We start from the raw sequence: 19,681 nt of genomic DNA, 5'->3' as shown, positions 1-19,681 counted from the left end.
TTAAGATTGATATCCTTGGACAAAAGCAGTATGTGCCAGGAATCCAAGAATGTTATAGCATTAGACCATTTATTTATATAACTTACGTTATCAGGCAGAGGATAAAAACCAAAATAATTACCCAGAGAACTAAAAATATGACAAATGTGTGATGTCAATTCCTACTTTCCATTTCTTTTAGATAAAAGTAGACTAGCCCCACTATTTCCATCAAAAGAGCATGAGCTCTATTACTTTGGAATAGTAATTTAATATTTCCTCTTCCAAACACTTATAAGGTTTATTATTTAATCCCCACCATATACCTATGATGTAAAAGATAATATTATTATATTCCATTTTAGGAATAGGAAAATGAAATTTCAAGACATAAAGCAAACTGGTAAATACCATCCCACCAGAAAATGGTAGAGACAGACTTTGAACCTGACTCAATTTTTTCTCGAAGGTCAACTCATTACTCTCCACCATGCCAGTTTTTTGATGATTAAGTAAAGTTCCTTCCATGCTTTGATTTTTATATAATCACCAAGCAGCCTTCATCAGGTTATCATATATCCCATATAGATTTGATAAGAAGAAGAGAATGAGTCAGGGTCAGCGATGGCAACTGAGTATGCATATGTATGTGTGTTATCTAGACACATGGGAATCTTCCTGTTTCTAGGACTTCCTAATAAGCCATGCTCAAAGCATCCTAAAAACATGTGTGTTTATTTTCAATCAAGGATAACAATATTCAGAGAGTAATCATTTAGCAAAATACCAAATTGTTAATAAAATAACCTTATCTTTACAGGTTGTTTGGGCCACTTCTTACCTTATTGGCTGTGGCATATCATCATGTCGTAAAGGAATTCAGTATCTCTACGTTTGTCACTATTGTCACGAGTATGTATTTTACAGCTTAGTTTCACATAGCTTTTAGAAATGTATTTCCCTTACTAGTTTCCCTAATTTAGTTTCTTAACCATTATAAAATAAAACTCAAATAAATATTTCTTTTCAGTTAAGAACTTTAGGGATACAATGTCTTTTAGCCAACACCTAAAACACTACACCCCCACACACATATTTTTATTTATATTTTTCTAAATAAGTCTATATCTCAATATAATGTTCAAATTAGGCACTATTACCAGTCATCTCGCTATGTGTTATTCCTTCTTCAAGTAGCATTAGTTAAGAGAAACAAATTTCATCTAGCTTAAGCAAAAAAAAAAAAGGATATTTATTTTAACAGTGCAAGAGTATTTTTAGAATGCAAGGGCAGAAATGCAGTAGAGTGTCAAGAATGAACAAATGAAAAAGCCAAGTGTTTCTGTATTTAGCATTTTAGTCTTGGCATATCTATTTCCTTTAGACATTAAATTTACATGTTACCAAAGGTGTGAGCAACAATTCCAAGAAGAGATCATCTGATTGCTCTGGTTAGGGACAGCTGTACTCTTTTGTCTTGTCACCTCTGGTTAGGAAGCAAGGTCAACTTCAGAAAAGGGTAATTGCAAGAACCCACAGGGACCCACTTGTGTGGCTTGAGCGGTGATTATCAGAAAGCAGGGATTGTTCTGAGCTGGATATAAACCTCCATTAGTTTGCTACAAATGCCAGTTTAAATGTTATTCTGCTAAGGAAAGTTGTTAGTCTGCACATGTCTCCTTCAGCTACCTGTGTTTTACTTGTTCAATACACAAGTCTTTCCTCCATAAGATGAGCTCCAAGTATGGTATTTATTGAACTCCCATCTCCCATGTGTGTAGCACAATAAAAGATACGCAATATGAATCAATGAAACTGATTTCTCTCATAGTAAGTTACCATATTTACACTTTAAATGAGGTCTCCACTATCCCTGTAGATTCAGTAGATGTAGCATATTCATACAATAGCTCTATGTGAGCTCTTTACTGGTTTTATCATGTCTTGATTTCAGTACTTAATATTTGTTGTGATTTTATCTGTGTGATTAGTACTCAAGACAATAAGGTCTCCTTGCATATACAATGCATCAATTGTACTAAATCCTTGTGGGAGCTCATGGTCTGCAGCAAACTTCTGACAACACAAAAAAGAAAAGTAGAATACATGGGGCTGAAATACGAGAATTCTCTCAGCCAAAGATGAGGCCAAGAGTCTGACAAAACCCCTTGCTGAATTAAATAATGTTTCTTTTATAAATTTAAATTTTAACAATTCATTCAAGGAGAAATATATCAGATAGAATGTTGTTTCAACTAGAATATTTACTTTATTTTTTATGTAATATTAAGTGAAAATCAGGAGTTTGGGGTTTTTTGAGCATGCACAAGCCACTCGTTCTCCTTGCTTGGCCCTGCAATAAACCTTCCTCTACTCCAAAAGAAAAAAAAATTTAAGTGAAAATCAGCCATAATCCCCATTGTTTTCTTGGATATCTAAGGGACGACCGTCTTCTCTGAAATTTTAAATTGGCTCAAAACAGGAAATTCTCATCTATTCTCTCTCCCCAAACTCCAACTCTTTGGCTTTTTCCATGTTGTTGTACTTTCATGTTTTATAATAGTGCATGTGTTTCTACAAATGGCACTGACATGTATCAAAATTCTCATGACATAGGGCAAGATGAAGTTAGAACATCTCCAATTTGACTCACTTAAAAATTTTCTTACATTATTAAGAACGATGCCCTTTTACATAAATGTTTATCAAGTCTTTATGGGTATAAATAAGGCTCAGAGTCCTATCATAAATGTTTCTAAAGCCCCCTGCTTGTTAGAACTTGACTGTCCAAAGAGATGCAAATTGTCTAAATATTCTTAGCACCTCAGAGTTGCCTCCGGTATATTCAAAAAGATAAATTATTCTCATTCTAAGGCTAGAAATCTTACATTTCTTAGAGATTACATACCAGTGGTTACCAGTGGTTTTCAAAAATTGTTTCATTGTTTTAAATTATTTTAATTGATTTTCAATAGTGAGTGAAATTTTATATGCATTTTTCAAACATCAATTTTATTAGGCCCTTTTTTCTTTATTCTTTTTTAAGGGGCAATGATCCTGACAAAAAGAACGTACCTTATAATAAGGGAACTCCATGCGGAGACTGTCCAAATAACTGTGAAGATAAACTTTGTAGTAAGTTTTACATCTCAGTGTGCTTACTCTTGACTGTTGATCTGGGAGCCATGTGTCCTTAAAATCAAGCATGTAACAATATTGTACTTTTCTATTACTTTTTCCTCAATCATCCCAAAGGAAAAATCAACATTATCTGATTTCCCTTCCCCCACCCCCAGAGTGACCCAGAAGACCACTGATTAAATCTATTGGATTGGAAATTAGAATGTCCAAGTCTAAGCTCAAGTTTCCACCCTAAAGCTTAAAGTTCCCACCCTAATATGGGCACCTCGGATAACATGTTAATATAAGTATAAATTTTTCTCTGCTCTATAAAAAGTTTCTTGGCTCTCTTATTGCAGCCCTGAAGTTAGACATCTTGCTTTCAGGCTACCAGTGTTCTCAGATTACTTGCCGGTCATAACCTCCCTAACCTGCCTGACCACTTATCAGCGCCGGTAATTTCTTACTGAGTGATCCTTATTCTTTGAAGTTTCCGCTGACACATTGGAGGATATTAGCTGATGATCACACTGTCCGTGTATCGCACTTCCTTTTATTTCCTAAGTAAATCTTACCTAAAATGCAGTATTAACCAAATGAGTTCCAATTACATGTTCATTTCCTTAGATAGCTAAAGTTTCTTTTTATAGAGCTTCCTGCAGGCATAATTCCTTACTCCACAGGGATATGTTTACATCATAATTTTCAATAAGTTTGTGGAGAAATAACAAACCTCCCCCGCCCCAAAAAAATATCCTTTACCTTCAGATTTGTAAGACCAAAAAACTTATTTTCCTTCACCTGACCAGGTCATTCTGTTTGCTTTTAAAGCAAGGAAAATGTAATCTCTTTCCCTTTACCAATTTCTCTCACTCTTGCTCTCTCTCTTTCTGTCTCCCTCCTCCTTCTTTCCCTCCTCCTATCACTTTCAGTAATTCATTTCTGAAAATAAATGTACTTGGAGAAAGATCAAATATCTACTAATTATCTTTGCTACAGGGAATGGGGTAGGTTTTTTTTATCCAAGAGACAAAAGCAATGTCTACAATGGAATTGAAAGATGCAATAGAAGTAAAATGAGAGTAGAAAAGAAAAAAAGTATTACTTAATAATATTGACTATATAACACAGAATATACATCTCTTAAGCCCTTTACTCACCAAAGAGGCATGAGAAGATGAGAGATAAGCTTTTGAGTCAATATTGGGTAACCCTGCTTCTTCCTTTCAGCGAACCCTTGCGTCTACTACGATGAATACAGTAATTGTAAGACACAGACACGAGGAGGTCCTGCCTGCAGCCACCTGTCAGTTCAACGACTCTGCAAAGCTAGTTGCCTGTGTCCCACTGAGATAAAATAGCCTTTGTTATTTGCAGCTGTAATGTGCTGTTGAATCATAACTTTGACCTTACTTTGCTTCAGCAGTTTCCCCTGCATTTCATGTGGTTTTAATTACACCTGAGATCTTAATTTTCACTAATCAAATATGGGCATCAGTACGTTTACGACAGTGCCCCTCACTCCTGTTCTGATACATCGTGAAGTAACATTGTTTTAAACTTTCTTAAAGCTGGGGTGAATATGATTGATGAAATATGATTGAACTATGAAATATGGAATGAAATATGATTTAAATATAAGGCAGTTCAACACCTGCCTCATATTTAAATCATGTGATGTCTCGTTCTCAGGCTGGCATGATTCAGTGGATTGGATAACTGATTCAGCAACCTGTACTAAAGGAGGGTCTTTCCCTGTTTGACTCCTTCCCCTGCTTTCCCAGGTCTCCAACCGCGCTGATGTTTGTCTTTCCTGTACAATTTACATGCACGAATAATTCTTCACTTCTTAACTTTACTTCTACCTTAAATCAATCATTAAAACAATCCACAAAGCAAACAAAGAGTCCAGTCTCATTACTTGAAAGGTAAACATTGGTTAATTGGAAATGATTTAAATGTCTCATTGTTTCATTCCCATGTCTATACACATTTGTAAAGCAGGGTAAGAAAACCGTGTGAGTGCTTAATTTAACAAAAGATGTATTCATCATTGATTACATGCAAGGGGTAATCCGTATACGGAGGATATTGTCTCCCTCATTTCAAACCGAATTGGAACATTAAAGAAACCTAGTGAGGAGGGCTGTAGTAAACAAAGAGCCCGTGGCTCTTCATTGGATGAGTCTTTGCCAAGAAAGAAGAGTCTTTCATCTCCCTGTTGGGCTCTGCTCTCCTCACAGGGCATGAGAGCTTCCCCTTCTGGTCTCCTGACTCTACTTCATTGAGGTTTCTGTTTATTAATCTTTCACGAGGGCAACTTTTTGAATACTTCCCAACCTCACTCCAGTGACCACGGCTTATCAGGAGTGTTTGTGGACACAGCAGCATTCTTACTCCTAGACTTGAAATCTCATGGTATGTTCCAGGGTCACCGTCAGGGGGAGTGTCAAGACTGGACTCAGAAACCCAAATACATTGTTCTATTAAAAACAGACAAAACAACAACAACAACAACAACAAAAAAAAAAAACAGACATGTGTGGAGACAGCCCACACTCTGTCTATGGAATGTGTATCTCTCTAAATAAACCTGCTTTCAGTTTAAAAAAAAAAACACAGGTGTGTGTGTGTGTACATATACTAATGGATGTCCAGAAAACCTGTAAAACAAAGGTAGTAAAGAGCGTCATTAAGGGCAAAAACCTGATTAGATTGTTGGGTTTGTAGTGGAGAGCAAATGGGCACAAAAATGGATCCAGATTACAGGGAAACTTGAAGGAAAGACAAACTGGATGACTTGGATTTGATGCCATAAGAAAAGGTAATACATCCTGATTCTCAATTTAAAAAGCTCTACAATAAAAACTCATTTCTCTGCAGATGTAAATGGAGGCATGTGTAATAAAATGATCCAAGATATGCAGATGGACAACTGCCTATATTAGGGGTCATTGTTCTAAGCATTTGGTAACCTGGTCATAACAGCAAGATTTCTTTACTAGTGAGGGCATTAGTATACACTTTGCCAGAAGATCTTATGCCCTGATTGGGTATTTTCTGTCAGTTCTACTCCTTCAGGTACATATAGTTTGATAGAAATATGTCTTTTGGTGTGAAATAATTAAAAGCTGTAGAAACATGGTTTTTTTCTCTGTGCCAGGCTGAGTTACTTCATTCATCTCAGGGTTTAGAAAATTCATTCACATGAGGGGTAATTCTAGAAAATGACCACAAGATGGCAGCATATACATATTATCGTTAAACTTGGTTTGAAGCCAAGGAAAATTAACTGTTAGATTGATATCCTAAAATTACTCTAAAGAGTAGCTAAACGATTTGCATTAAAAATTATAGTAGGGCTTCCCTGGTGGCGCAGTGGTTGAGAGTCTGCCTGCTAATGCAGGGGACACGGGTTCGAGCCCTGGTCTGGGAAGATCCCACATGCCGCAGAGCAGCTAGGCCCGTGCGCCACAACTACTGAGCCTGCGCGTCTGGAGCCTGTGCCCCGCAACAAGAGAGTCCGCGATAGTGAGAGGCCCGCGCACCGCGATGAAGAGTGGCCCCCGCTTGCCACAACTAGAGAAAGCCCTCGCACAGAAACGAAGACCCAACACAGCCATAAATAAATAAAATAAATAAATAAATAAAAATTAAAAAAAAAAAAAAAGATTATAGTAAAAACAAAACAACCTCCACACTTTGTTGGCAACAGGTCACAGTCCTTTAAGAGGATGTACACAATGAAAAGATAATAGTGTTAGGGAGGTTATTCGTCCCACACCTACTGATTACTTGTAGAATAGCTGTTGCTGACAACGACCTGATAACATATCTGAGCCTCAGTTTCCTCATTTGCAAATGGGGATAATAATAGCCCCTCCCTTGTAGAGTTGCTGTGAGGGTAAAGTAAGGGGAAAATATATACAGAATTCCTAACAGATCCCAGCATGTTGTGTTAGCTATTAATTTTTTTATTTTTATAATGCACAATTTTCCATTGAGATGCCTGACACTACAGTTGCTTCTAATCAAAGCTGTCATTTATTAATTGTGCTCATAGTACAAAATTTAGTATATCACAATTGTATTGCATGGAGTATCTCATGGTAATAAAGGTAATACATGGCCTTCATTAAGTTGAGGTAGTTTCTTTCTATTCTAGTTGTTGAGTATATCACAAAAGGGTGTCAAATTTGTTCAAACACTTTTGAAACAACAATTGAGAAGATCATGTTTTTCCCCCCTTCCTTCTCTTAATGTGGTCTATTAAGTTGATTTATTTTTGTAGGTTAATCCATCCTTGATTCCAGGAATAAATCCCACTTGGTCATGGCATACAATCTTTTTAATATACTCCTGAATTCAGTTTGCTGGTATTTTTGAGGATGTTTTCAAAAATAATCCTAAATTTTATTGTAGTTCCCTTTTCTTCTAATGTCTGTTTATGGCTCTGATGTTAGCATAACACTGGCTTTCCAGAATAAATTAGAAAGTTATCCCTCCTCTTCAATTTCTTGAATGAGTTTGAGAAGGATTCATGTTAATTCTTCTGTAAATATTTAGTAGAATTCACCAGAGAAACGTCTGGTTCTGGGCTATTCTTTGTTGGGAGATTTTGCTTACTAATTCATTCTCTTTATTATGTATAGGCCTACGGAGCTTTTTTATTTCTTCATGACTTAATCTTGACAGGTTGTGTGTTTCTATGAATTTGCCCATTTCTTTTAGGTAATTCAATTTTTGGCATACTATTGTTCATAACACTCTCATAATCCTTTTTCTTTCTGTGATTTTACTTATTTGTCATCTTTTTTCTTAGTCAAATCTAGCTAAATGTTTGTCAATTTTGTAGATGTTTTTGAAGAACCAACTTGTTGATTTTCTCTACCATTTTTCTATTCTCAAATATATTTATCTCTGCTCTAATCTTTATTATTTCCTTTTTTCTACTACCTTTGGATTTAGTTTCTTATTTTTCTAGTTCCATCAAGTGTAAAGTTAACTAGTTGACTTGAGGTGTTTCTTTTTATAACATAAACATTTACAATTATAAATTTTCATCTCTGTTTTTCTTTCTCTGCAAACCATAAGTTTTTGGATATTGTGTTTCATTTTCCATAATTTGAAGACATATTCTGATTTCCCTTGTGATTTCTTCTTGTCCCATTGGTTGTTCAAAGTTTTGTGTTTAATTTCCACATATTTGTGATTTTTTCACTTTTCTTTCTGCTGTTGATTTCTAGTTTTATTCCGTGTAATCAGAAAAGATACTTTTAAATATTTCATTTTTTTAACATATTAAGATTCATTTTGTAGCCTAATGTGCGTTTTCTCCTGGGAAATATGCTGTGTGCACTGGAGTAAAATGTGTATTCTGCTATTGTTGGCTGGCGTGTTCTTTGTATTTCCCCATTGATCTTATGTCTGTCTGTTCTATCCAATATTGAAAGTGGGGTGTTGAACTCCTACTATTACTGTAGGGCTGTGTTTCTCTCCCTTGATTTCTTTCAGTGTTTGCTTCAGGTATTTGAGAACTCTGATGTTTGGTGAATACATGTTTATAATTGTTATATCTTCCTGGTGAAGTGATCCTTTTGTCATTCTTTGTCTCTAGTAACAGTTTTTGATTTAGAGTCTATTTTGTATGATATTAATTTAGCCATTCCTAATTTAGCCCTCTTGTTGTTGCTATTTGCATGGGTATCTTTTTCCATCCTTTCACTTCAACTTTTGTGTGTCTGGAGGTGTGAAATGAATGTCTTGTAGATGGCATATAATCAGATCCTATTTTTAATCCATTCTGCCAACTATATCTTTTAGAGAGGAGTTAAATCCATCTACTTGTATTTAATATACTTAGTGACAAATAAGGACTAACCTTAGGTATTTTGTTATTTGTCTTCTGAATGTCTTTGTATCCTTTTTGTTCCTCATTTCTCCATTAATCTCTTCTTTATTGTTCAGCTGATTTTTTGACAAGTTTTGATTCCTTTTTTATTTCCTTTTGTGTATATTTTATTATTCTTTGTGGTTACCATGGGGATTATGTAAAACACCCTAAAGTTATTAAAATATATTTTAAACTGATTCCAACTTTGCTTCAATTGCATAAAATACTCCATTGCAACTCTGCCCCTCCTCTTTTATTGATGTCACAAGTTACTTCTTTAAATAAATATTGTGCACCCATTAACAGAGATTAATAATTATTGTTATGCATTTGCATTTTAAATTCTGTAGAAAATAAAAAATTAGCTACTTTTAGGGGTGTGAGTCTCAGCCTATCCATAGGGATGCTGTGGGTTAGAATGTCTGTGGGGGACGCACCTGGGCTCATACTATACGTGGTGGTTCTCACAAACATTTCCCTGGCTGGAGCCAGTGTTGTGGCTGGACTGGCCCCTGGGGTTCATATTATGATTGCAAATGCACCTCAGCAACAACCAGCAGGGAACTTTGAAAAGACAAGTTTTATTACTCACAAGTTGTGGAGAATACACAGCAAGCCTGGGGCCACAGAGTAAGCCCACAGCTAGAAAGAGAGAAAGGGAGTAGACTCAGGATTATGCTTTTATTGGGGTCAAGGATGGATGCCTAGGGTTTTGCGCGTTCACTTTTTATTGGTGAGTGTAAAATGGGAATTAAAGCATGGGAAGGGAAAAGCCAGCGTTCATCAGAGGGTCCGTTAGCTAGGTCAACCAGAGTTTTCCAAAAAGGGAACCTCATGGGTGGGACAGCCTGGTCCTCTCTCTGGTTGTATTGCTGGCAATGTGCTTCTTATACATAAATGTTTCTGAAGTGGATGCTTCAGCAATCCAAATGTTAATGTCAGGCACTTACATTACAATCAAAAAAGCTAACTGCCAGGCATTTACACTACAGTTACAAATCAAAAATTACAATGATATATAAAAATCGTATTAACCATAATAAGTGTGCAGTTCAGCGGCATTAGGTACATTCACATTTTTTGGTGTAATCATCATCACTATCTATGTCCAAAATATTCATCTTTAAAATCTAAAACTCAGTAACTCAAGTGATGGTCTAGCTCTCAGTCCCTTGCAACTACCATTCTACTCTCGTCTCTATGAATTTGGCTACTCTAGGTACTTCAAATAAAGAAAATCATACAATAGTTGTCCTTTTTGTGACTGGCTTATTTCACTCAGCCAAATATCTTCAAAACTCATCCATGTTGTAGCATGTGTCTGAATTGCCTTCCTTTTTAAAGTTGAATACTATTCCCTTGTATGGATATACTAGATTTTCTGTATTCATTCATCTGTCAATGGGCACTTTGTTTGCTTACACCTTTTGGCTTGTGTATAATGCTGCTAATAAACATGGGCGTACAAATGTCTCTTTAAGTCCTTGTTTCAATTCTTTTTGGAATATATCCAAAAATGGAACTGTTAGATCATAAGGTAGTTCTATTTTATATTTTTGAGGAACTGCCCTACTGTTTTCCCCATGGGCTGCATCATTTTACATTTCCACCAACAGTGCACAAGGGATCCAATTTATCCACATCTTCAACATTGTCAAGGTGTCAATTCTATCTAACTAGATCAAGAGAGCCAATGCAAGGTATAGATTTAAATCAAAATCTCAGCAAGTTATTTTGTGAATTTAGACAAACTGATTATAAAGGCTATATGGAGAAGCAAATACCCAAAATAGTCAACACAATATTGAAGAGAAGACCAAAATCAGAGGGCTGACGTTCTCTGACTTCAAAACTTACTATAAAGCTACAGCAATCAAGAGCATGTGGTATTAGTGAAATAACAGACAGATCGGAACAGAAAAGAAAGCCCAGAAATAGACCCACATAAATAGTCAATTAATCTTTGAAAAAGGAGCAAAGACACTACAAGGAAGCAAAGATAGTCTTTTCAACAAATGGTGTTGGAACAATTGGACATACACATGCAAAATGCAAAATCCTATAAACAGGCTTTACACTTTTTACAAAAATTAAATCAGAATGAATCACAGACCTGAATGCAAAATGCAAAACTATGAAATTCCTAGAAGACAACATAGAACACCTAGATGACCTTTGATGTGGCAATGCCTTTCGAGGTACAACACCAAAGGCATGATCCATGAAAGAAAGAATTGATAAGCTGATCTTTATTAAAGGTAAAAACCTCTGCTCTGCACAAGATAATGTCAAGAGAATGAAATGACCAGCCACAGACTGGGAGAAAATGTTTGCCAAAGATACCCCCGATAAAGGACTATTATCCAAAATATACAAAGATCTCTTAAATAAGAAAACCCAATGAAAAAAATGAACCGAAGACCTTAACAGACAAACCCACCAAAGAAAATAGAAGACAAAAAAGCATATGAAAAGACGTTCCACATGATATATCATCAGGGAAATACAAATTAAAACAACAATGGGATACCACTACATACCTGTTAGAATGGCCAAAATCTGGAACTCTGACAACAGCAAATACTGGCAAATATGTGGTTCAGCAGGAACTCTCATTCATTGCTGGTGGGAAAGTAAAATGGTACAGCCACTTTAGAAGACCGTTTGGCAGTTTCTTATAAAACTAAACATTCTCTTATTATATGATATAGCAATCTCACTTCTTGGTATTTACCCACAGGATATGAAAACTTATATCCACACAAATATCTGCACATTGATGTTTACAGAAGGCTTTTTCATAATTGCCCAAACTGGGAAACGACCAAGATGCACTTTGGTAAGTGAATGGACAAATATACTGTGATACATCCAAACAACTAATATTATGTAGTGCAAAAAAATGGAAACATATAGAGGACACTTAAATGTAGTGTCCAATGTGGTAGCCAATCTGCAAAGGCTACTTATTGTACGATTGCAACTATATGACATTCTGGAAAAGGCAACACTATGGAGATAGTAAAATCATCGGTGGTTGCCAGGGGTTTGGAGGTATGAGAGGGATGAATAGGCAGAACACAGAAGACTTTTAGGGCAGTGAAAATACTCTGCATGATTCCATAATGATAGATCCCTGTCGTTATATAGCTGTCCAAACCCAGAGAATGTAAAACACCAAGAGTGAATCCTAATGTAAATATGGACTTTGGGTTATTATATTAAGATGGGTCAATGTAGGTTCATCAATTGTAACAAATGTATCACTCTGGTGGGGCATGTTGATAGTACGAGGGGATATGCATGTTTGGGGGCAAGGAATATATGAGAAATTATACCTTCCCCTCAGTTTTGCTGTGAACATAAAATTGCCCTAAAAATATAAACTCTTAGTTTATTCACACACATACACACGGGTATTTTCCTTTACATTATATTTTTGTAAATAAATAAATATGACATTTATAGAATGTAAAAATTCAGAACTATTGCCAGTAGTGTTGCTATGTGTTATTGAATTTTTTTTTTTTTTTTTTTTGGCCTTGCCATGTGGCTTCAGGGAACACAGTTCCCCAACCAGGCATTGAACCCAGGCCACGGCAGTAAAAGCCTGGAATCCTAACCACTAGGCCACCAGAGAACTCCCTGCTATTGATTCTTGAAGTTAGTATTATTTAAGGCAAAAAAATTTGAGCTAGCTTAAGCATAGAAGCAATGAAATTTATTTCAAGAATACAGGATTATTTTTAGAACTCAATAATAGCATTGTGGTAGAGTATCAAAAAGAGAAAAATCCAAGGGCTCTTGTACTTTAGTTCGAATATTGGTTTATGTCTTTAATTAAAAATTAAATTTACATGTTGCAGATTTCATCAGAGGTATTCCATCAGAGGAATCAGAAGTCCTAATTCCCAGAAAAGATAATCTGATTTTTTTTTTTTTTGACCACGCCGCATGGCGTGTGGGATCTTAGTTCCGTGGAATCTTAACCACAGGATCGCCAGGGAATTCCCAAAGATAATCTAATTCTTTCACTAGGGGCAGGGATACTCCCTTGACTCCTCAACAGTGGTTATAGAGGGAGATCAAGTTAAGACAAAGATGATACAGGGACCCATCTCTGTTGCTCAGGTGGTGATCATCAGAAAGGAGGGATTGTTCTGAGCTGGATATAGCCCCCACCATAGCTGACTACAAATACCAGCTTAAATATCACTTCTGCTAATGACAGCTGATGACTGATCTACGTGTCTCATTCTGCTATTTGTATTTACTTGGTCAACACAAAAGTCTCCTCCCTAAGATGAACTTCAAGCATAATGTTTAACCACTGTCTTCCAGGCATGTGGCACAGTAAAAGATGTTCAATATAAATCAATAAAATTGATTGATCATCATTTAGATTTTTCATTTGCTTATTTCCCCTAAAGATATTTGTTGTGTTCATTTTAAGTTTGTATAGACTTTTCAATAGTTCAGCTTCCTTTGGTATGTTTTGTCCCACTTTTGGCTTTCTCACATAAATTTTGAATATATTGTATTTTTCCCTATGAATACCACTTTATTTTTTCCTTTGGGTGTTTGGTGAAGTTGGAGAATTTCATCAGTTCTGAGAGGCTTTACGTTGCTGTCGATGGTCTCGGGCTCTCTATCCTCCATCCTCCCAAATGGACATTTCTTGTCCTCAAGATAACATCTCTGTTGCTCGGTTTCATAACTGCTCTTCTTCTTAATAGCTGTGTCCCTTTAACTGCTAATGGCTAAAGGCTGCCAAAACTAAGTATATTTATTGTTCTAGGTTCTCGGCTCCCGTCTCTAACTGCTTCCAGCATTGTCCCAGCATTTCTCTATAACTGGCAAAGGAAGAGCAGTAGATATTTGGAATCTACTGCCAGGACTTATTTTCAAGGTGAAGATACCATTTTCCCATTCCTTCTTTAATTTCATGTAGTTTCCTTATTTTGCTGAGTTCTTTGATCTAATTTCCAGGCTTAGCCAATACTCATCAAAGTTCACACCTCGTCCAAATGCTACCGCAATTAGGCCTTTCCTGATCTCAGTTACTGACTTGATTTAAAGGGCATGAAAAAGAGAAATAATGCCACAATTCTATCCAGCAACCTATCCCTATCTCCTCTCCTTGGACTTTGGATACTTCCCACTGAGCCCATGTCTTTGCGTCCATCAAGAAAACATAAAGTTCCAACCATCTTAGGATCCATCAACATTATATCAGTTTTATAATTGCAGAAGTCTCTCTTAGAATTCCCATCTCATTTCTGTCATCTCTGGGGCTAGATGAGGGGTGAAGAATAAGTATTTATAGCTTATGTCTCCAGCTTATAGGAAACTTAGTGTTGTCTGGTCATATTTTGGAACGTATATATTCTTTTTTTTTTTTTTTTATGGGTTTTTAAAAGTTATTTATTTATTTATTATTATTTTTTTTTTCACACACACACACTGTATTTTATTTTTACAAGAGATAAATAGACTGACACCAAGCATTGTACATGGATGACCACAACAAAAGCAACAATGATTGCAATTACCAAACATGAAACACACTCATACTATGTCATAATATTGACATTCAGTCCAGTAATCCTCCACTGTAACAGCTCCTTTACTTTGCAGTGAAAATTGATTTGTATATTCTTTGCCTCTGAGTCCTTGTGGGATTTTTTTTTTTTTTAATTCAGACAGAAAGTCACAAAAATTATACTCTTCCTCATCAGTTCACTCAGTCCCATGTAATTCATTTTTTTTCATCTTGATCTTTTGTTAGCACTTTTATGAGTTCATCAGTTTTTCATTAGAGTTCTGAAAATGCTTATTCATTCAGTTCAGCAGTACAGTCAGTTACCAGAAACCTGTACTTGTCAGAGTCTTTTCCATGAATTTCCTGAAGATGAAACCCTTTTACAGGAACACATTTGCAAAATCATCAGAGTACACCCAGAACTGTCTGTAAATGACAAAAGACTTAAAAATGACCATGGTTAAAGATTTGATGAAAGTTCATAATAATGCAGTTGACAAGAAAATTAGTTATTTCTGAGATATACATTTTAAAGTAATAACTAGGATTATTACTTATAACATTATACCAGAACATATAAGATTTTTAGAAATTTCATGTAATGTCTGAAACATTTATATTAACATATTTCCATACAAATACAAATATAAGATTTTTAGAAATTTCATGTAATGTCTGAAACATTTATATTAACATATTTCCATACATATTTCCATACAAATACAAATATAAGATTTTTAGAAATTTCATGTAATGTCTGAAACATTTATATTAACGTATTTCCATACAAATAACCCAATGAAAGTTTAGTATTAGTTGTTTTGTTTGTTTTTTTATACTGCAGGTTGGTATTAGGCGTCAATTTTCTACACATCAGTGTATACATGTCAATCCCAATCGCCCAATTCAGCACACCACCATCCCCACCTCACCGCAGTTTTCCCCCGTTGGTGTCCATATGTCCATTCTCTACATCTGTGTCTCAACTTCTGCCCTGCAAACTGGCTCATCTGTACCATTTTTTTAGGTTCCACATACATGCATTAATATACGATATTTGTTTCTCTCTCTCTGACTTACTTCACTCTGTATGACAGTCTCTAGATCCATCCACGTCTCAACAAATGACTCAATTTCGTTCCTTTTTATGGCTGAGTAATATTCCATTGTATATATGTACCACAACTTCTTTATCCATTCGTCTGTTGATGGGCATTTAGGTTGCTTCCATGACCTGGCTATTGTAAATAGTGCTGCAATGAACATTCGGGTGCATGTGTCTTTTTGAATTACGGTTTTCTCTGGGTATATGCCCAGTAGTGGGATTGCTGGGTCATATGGTAATTCTATTTTTAGTTTTTTAAGGAACCTCCATATTGTTCTCCATAGTGGCTGTATCAATTTACATTCCCACCAACAGTGCAAGAGGGTTCCCTTTTCTCCACACCCTCTCCAGCATTTGTTGTTTGTAGATTTTCTGATGATGCCCATTCTAACAGGAGTGAGGTGATACCTCATTGCAGTTTTGATTTGCATTTCTCTAATAATTAGTGATGTTGAGCATCTTTTCATGTGCTTCGTGGCCATCTGTATGTCTTCTTTGGAGAAATGTCTATTTAGGTCTTCTGCCCATTTTTGGATTGGGGTGTTTGTTTCTTTGATATTGAGCTGAATGAGCTGTTTATATATTTTGGAGATTAATCCTTTGTCCGTTGATTCATTTGCAAATATTTTCTCCCATTCTGAGGGTTGTCTTTTCGTCTTGTTTATGGTTTCCTTTGCTGTGCAAAAGCTTTGAAGTTTCATTAGGTCCCACTTGTTTATTTTGGTTTTTATTTCCATTACTCTAGGAGGTGGATCAAAAAAGATCTTGCTGTGATTTATGTCAAAGAGTGTCCTTCCTATGTTTTCCTCTAAGAGTTTTATAGTGTCCAGTCTTATATTTAGGTCTCTAATCCATTTTGAGTTTATTTTTGTGTATGGTGTTAGGGAGTATTCTAATTTCATTCTTTTACATGTAGCTGTCCAGTTTTCCCAGCACCACTTATTGAAGAGACTGTCTTTTCTCCATTGTATACCTTTGCCTCCTTTGTCATAGATTAGTTGACCATAGATGCGTGGGTTAATCTCTGGGCTTTCTATCTTGTTCCATTGATCTATATTTCTGTTTTTGTGCCAGTACCATATTGTCTTGATTACTGTAGCTTTGTAGTATAGTCTGAAGTCTGGGAGTCTGATTCCTCCAGCTCCATTTTTTTGCCTCAAGACTGCTTTGGCTATTCGGGGTCTTTTGTGTCTCCATACAAATTTTAAGATGATTTGTTCTAGCTCCGTAAAAAATGCCATTGGTAATTTGATAGGGATTGCATTGAATCTGTAGATTGCTTTGGGTAGTATACTCATTTTCACAATGTTGATTCTTCCAATCCAAGAACATGGTATATCTCTCCATCTGTTGGTATCATCTTTAATTTCTTTCATCAGTGTCTTATAGTTTTCTGCATACAGGTCTTTTGTCTCCCTCGGTAGGTTTATTCCTAGGTATTTTATTCTTTTTGTTGCAATGGTAAATGGGAGTGTTTCCAAAATTTCTCTTTCAGATTTTTCATCATTAGTGTATAGGAATGCAAGAGATTTCTGTGCATTAATTTTGTATCCTGCAACTTTACCATATTCATTAATTAGCTCTAGCAGTTTTCTGGTGGCAGTTTTAGGATTCTCTATGTATAGTATCATGTCATCCGCAAACAGTGACAGTTTTACTTCTTCTTTTCCAATTTGTATTCCTTTTATTTCTTTTTCTTCTCTGATTGCCGTGGCTAGGACTTCTAGAACTATGTTGAATAATAGTGGTGAGAGTGGACATCCTTGTCTCGTTCCTGATCTTAGAGGAAATGCTTTCAGTTTTTCACCATTGAGAATGATGTTTGCTGTGGGTTTGTCATATATGGCCTTTATTATGTTGAGGTAGGTTCCCTCTATGCCCACTTTCTGGAGAGTTTTTATCAGAAATGGGTGTTGAATTTTGTCAAAAGCTTTTTCTGCATCTATTGAGATGATCATATGGTTTTTCTTCTTCAATTTGTTAATATGGTGTATCACATTGATTTGTGTATATTGAAGAATCCTTGCATCCCTGGGATAAATCCCACTTGATCGTGGTGTATGATCCTTTTAATGTGTTGTTGGATTCTGTTTGCTAGTATTTTGTTGAGGATTTTTGCATCTATATTCATCAGTGATATTGGTCTGTAATTTTCTTTTTTTGTAGTGTCTTTGTCTGGTTTTGGTATCAGGGTGATGGTGGCCTCATAGAATGAGTTTGGGAGTGTTCCTTCCTCTGCAATTTTTTGGAAGAGTTTGAGAAGGATGGGTGTTAGCTCTTCTCTAAATGTTTGATAGAATTCACCTGTGAAGCCATCTGGTCCTGGACTTTTGTTTGTTGGAAGATTTTTAATCACAGTTTCAATTTCATTACTTGTGATTGGTCTGTTCATATTTTCTGTTTCTTCCTGATTCAGTCTTGGAAGGTTATACCTTTCTAAGAATTTGTCCATTTCTTCCAGGTTGTCCATTTTATTGGCATAAAGTTGCTTGTAGTAGTCTCTTAGGATGCTTTGTATTTCTGCGGTGTCTGTTGTAACTTCTCCTTTTTCATTTCTGATTTTATTGATTTGAGTCCTCTCCCTCTTTTTCTTGATGAGTCTGGCTAATGGCTTATCAATTTTGTTTATCTTCTCAAAGAACCAACTTTTAGTTTTATTGATCTTTGCTATTGTTTTCTTTGTTTCTATTTCATTTATTTCTGCTCTGATCTTTATGATTTCTTTCCTTCTGCTAACTTTAGGTTTTGTTTGTTCTTCTTTCTCTAGTTTCTTTAGGTGTAAGGTTAGATTGTTTACTTGAGCTTTTTCTTGTTTCTTGAGGTAGGCTTGTATAGCTATAAACTTCCCTCTTAGAACCGCTTTTGCTGCATCCCATAGGTTTTGGGTCGTCGTGTTTTCATTGTCATTTGTCTCTAGGTATTTTTTTATTTCCTCTTTGATTTCTTCAGTGATCTCTTGGTTATTTAGTAACGTATTGTTTAGCCTCCATGTGTTTGTCTTTTTTACGTTTTTTTCCCTGTAATTCATTTCTAATCTCATAGCGTTGTGGTCAGAAAAGATGCTTGATATGATTTCGATTTTCTTAAATTTACTGAGGCTTGATTTGTGACCCAAGATGTGATCTATCCTGGAGAATGTTCCGTGCGCACTTGAGAAGAACGTGTAATCTGCTGATTTTGGATGGAATGTCCTATATATATCAATTAAATCTAACTGGTCTATTGTGTCATTTAAAGCTTCTGTTTCCTTATTTATTTTCATTTTGGATGATCTGTCCATTGGTGTAAGTGAAGTGTTAAAGTCCCCCACTATTATTGTGTTACTGTCAATTTCCTGTTTTATGGCTGTTAGCAGTTGCCTTATGTATTGAGGTGCTCCTATGTTGGGTGCATATATATTTATAATTGTTATATCTTCTTCTTGGATTGATCCCTGGATCATTATGTAGTGTCCTTCCTTGTCTCTTGTAACATTCTTTATTTTAAAGTCTATTTTATCTGATATGAGTATAGCTACTCCAGCTTTCTTTTGATTTCCATTTGCATGGAATATCTTTTTCCATCCCCTCACTTTCAGCCTGTATGTGTCCCTAGGTCTAAAGTGGGTCTCTTGTAGACAGCATATATATGGGTCTTGTTTTTGTATCCATTCAGCCAGTCTATGTCTTTTGGTTGGGGCATTTAATCCATTCACGTTTAAGGTAATTATCGATATGTATGTTCCTATGACCATTTTCTTAATTGTTTTGGGTTTGTTTTTGTAGGTCCTTTTCTTCTCTTGTGTTTCCCACTTAGAGAAGTTCCTTTAGCATTTGTTGTAGAGCTGGTTTGGTGGTGCTGAATTCTCTTAGCTTTTGCTTGTCTGTAAAGCTTTTGATTTCTCCATCAAATCTAAATGAGATCCTTGCCAGGTAGAGTAATCTTGGTTGTTCTTCCTTTTCATCACTTTAAGTATATCATGCCACTCCCTTCTGGCTTGTAGAGTTTCTACTGAGAAATCAGCTGTTAACCTTATGGGAGTTCCCTTGTATGTTATTTGTCG

General features: G+C 35.8%; 2 protein-coding genes across 2 annotated transcripts in view; one reads left to right on the top strand and one right to left on the bottom strand.

Moving 5' to 3' along the window:
- The window catches only part of CRISP1 (cysteine rich secretory protein 1), a 40,872-nt gene extending 35,282 nt beyond the window's left edge, over nt 1-5,590 (top strand). Inside the window, 3 exon segments of the mRNA XM_082347675.1 lie at nt 800-891; nt 3,026-3,114; nt 4,330-5,590. Of these exon segments, the coding sequence (XP_082203801.1) occupies nt 800-891; nt 3,026-3,114; nt 4,330-4,460 (312 nt within the window). The 3' untranslated portion in view covers nt 4,461-5,590.
- A 3,994-nt stretch (nt 5,591-9,584) lies between these two features.
- CENPQ (centromere protein Q) overlaps nt 9,585-19,681 on the bottom strand; it is a 138,555-nt gene continuing 128,458 nt past the window's right edge. The window contains exon 9 of the mRNA XM_082347660.1: nt 9,585-11,614. Within this exon, the coding sequence (XP_082203786.1) occupies nt 11,609-11,614 (6 nt within the window). The 3' untranslated portion in view covers nt 9,585-11,608. The remainder of the gene's footprint in view (nt 11,615-19,681) is intronic.

Source organism: Balaenoptera borealis (assembly GCF_965194805.1).
Source record: "Balaenoptera borealis genome assembly, chromosome: 12".
Lineage (NCBI taxonomy): Eukaryota > Metazoa > Chordata > Mammalia > Artiodactyla > Balaenopteridae > Balaenoptera > Balaenoptera borealis.
This window is presented reverse-complemented; position numbering and strand designations above follow the sequence as displayed.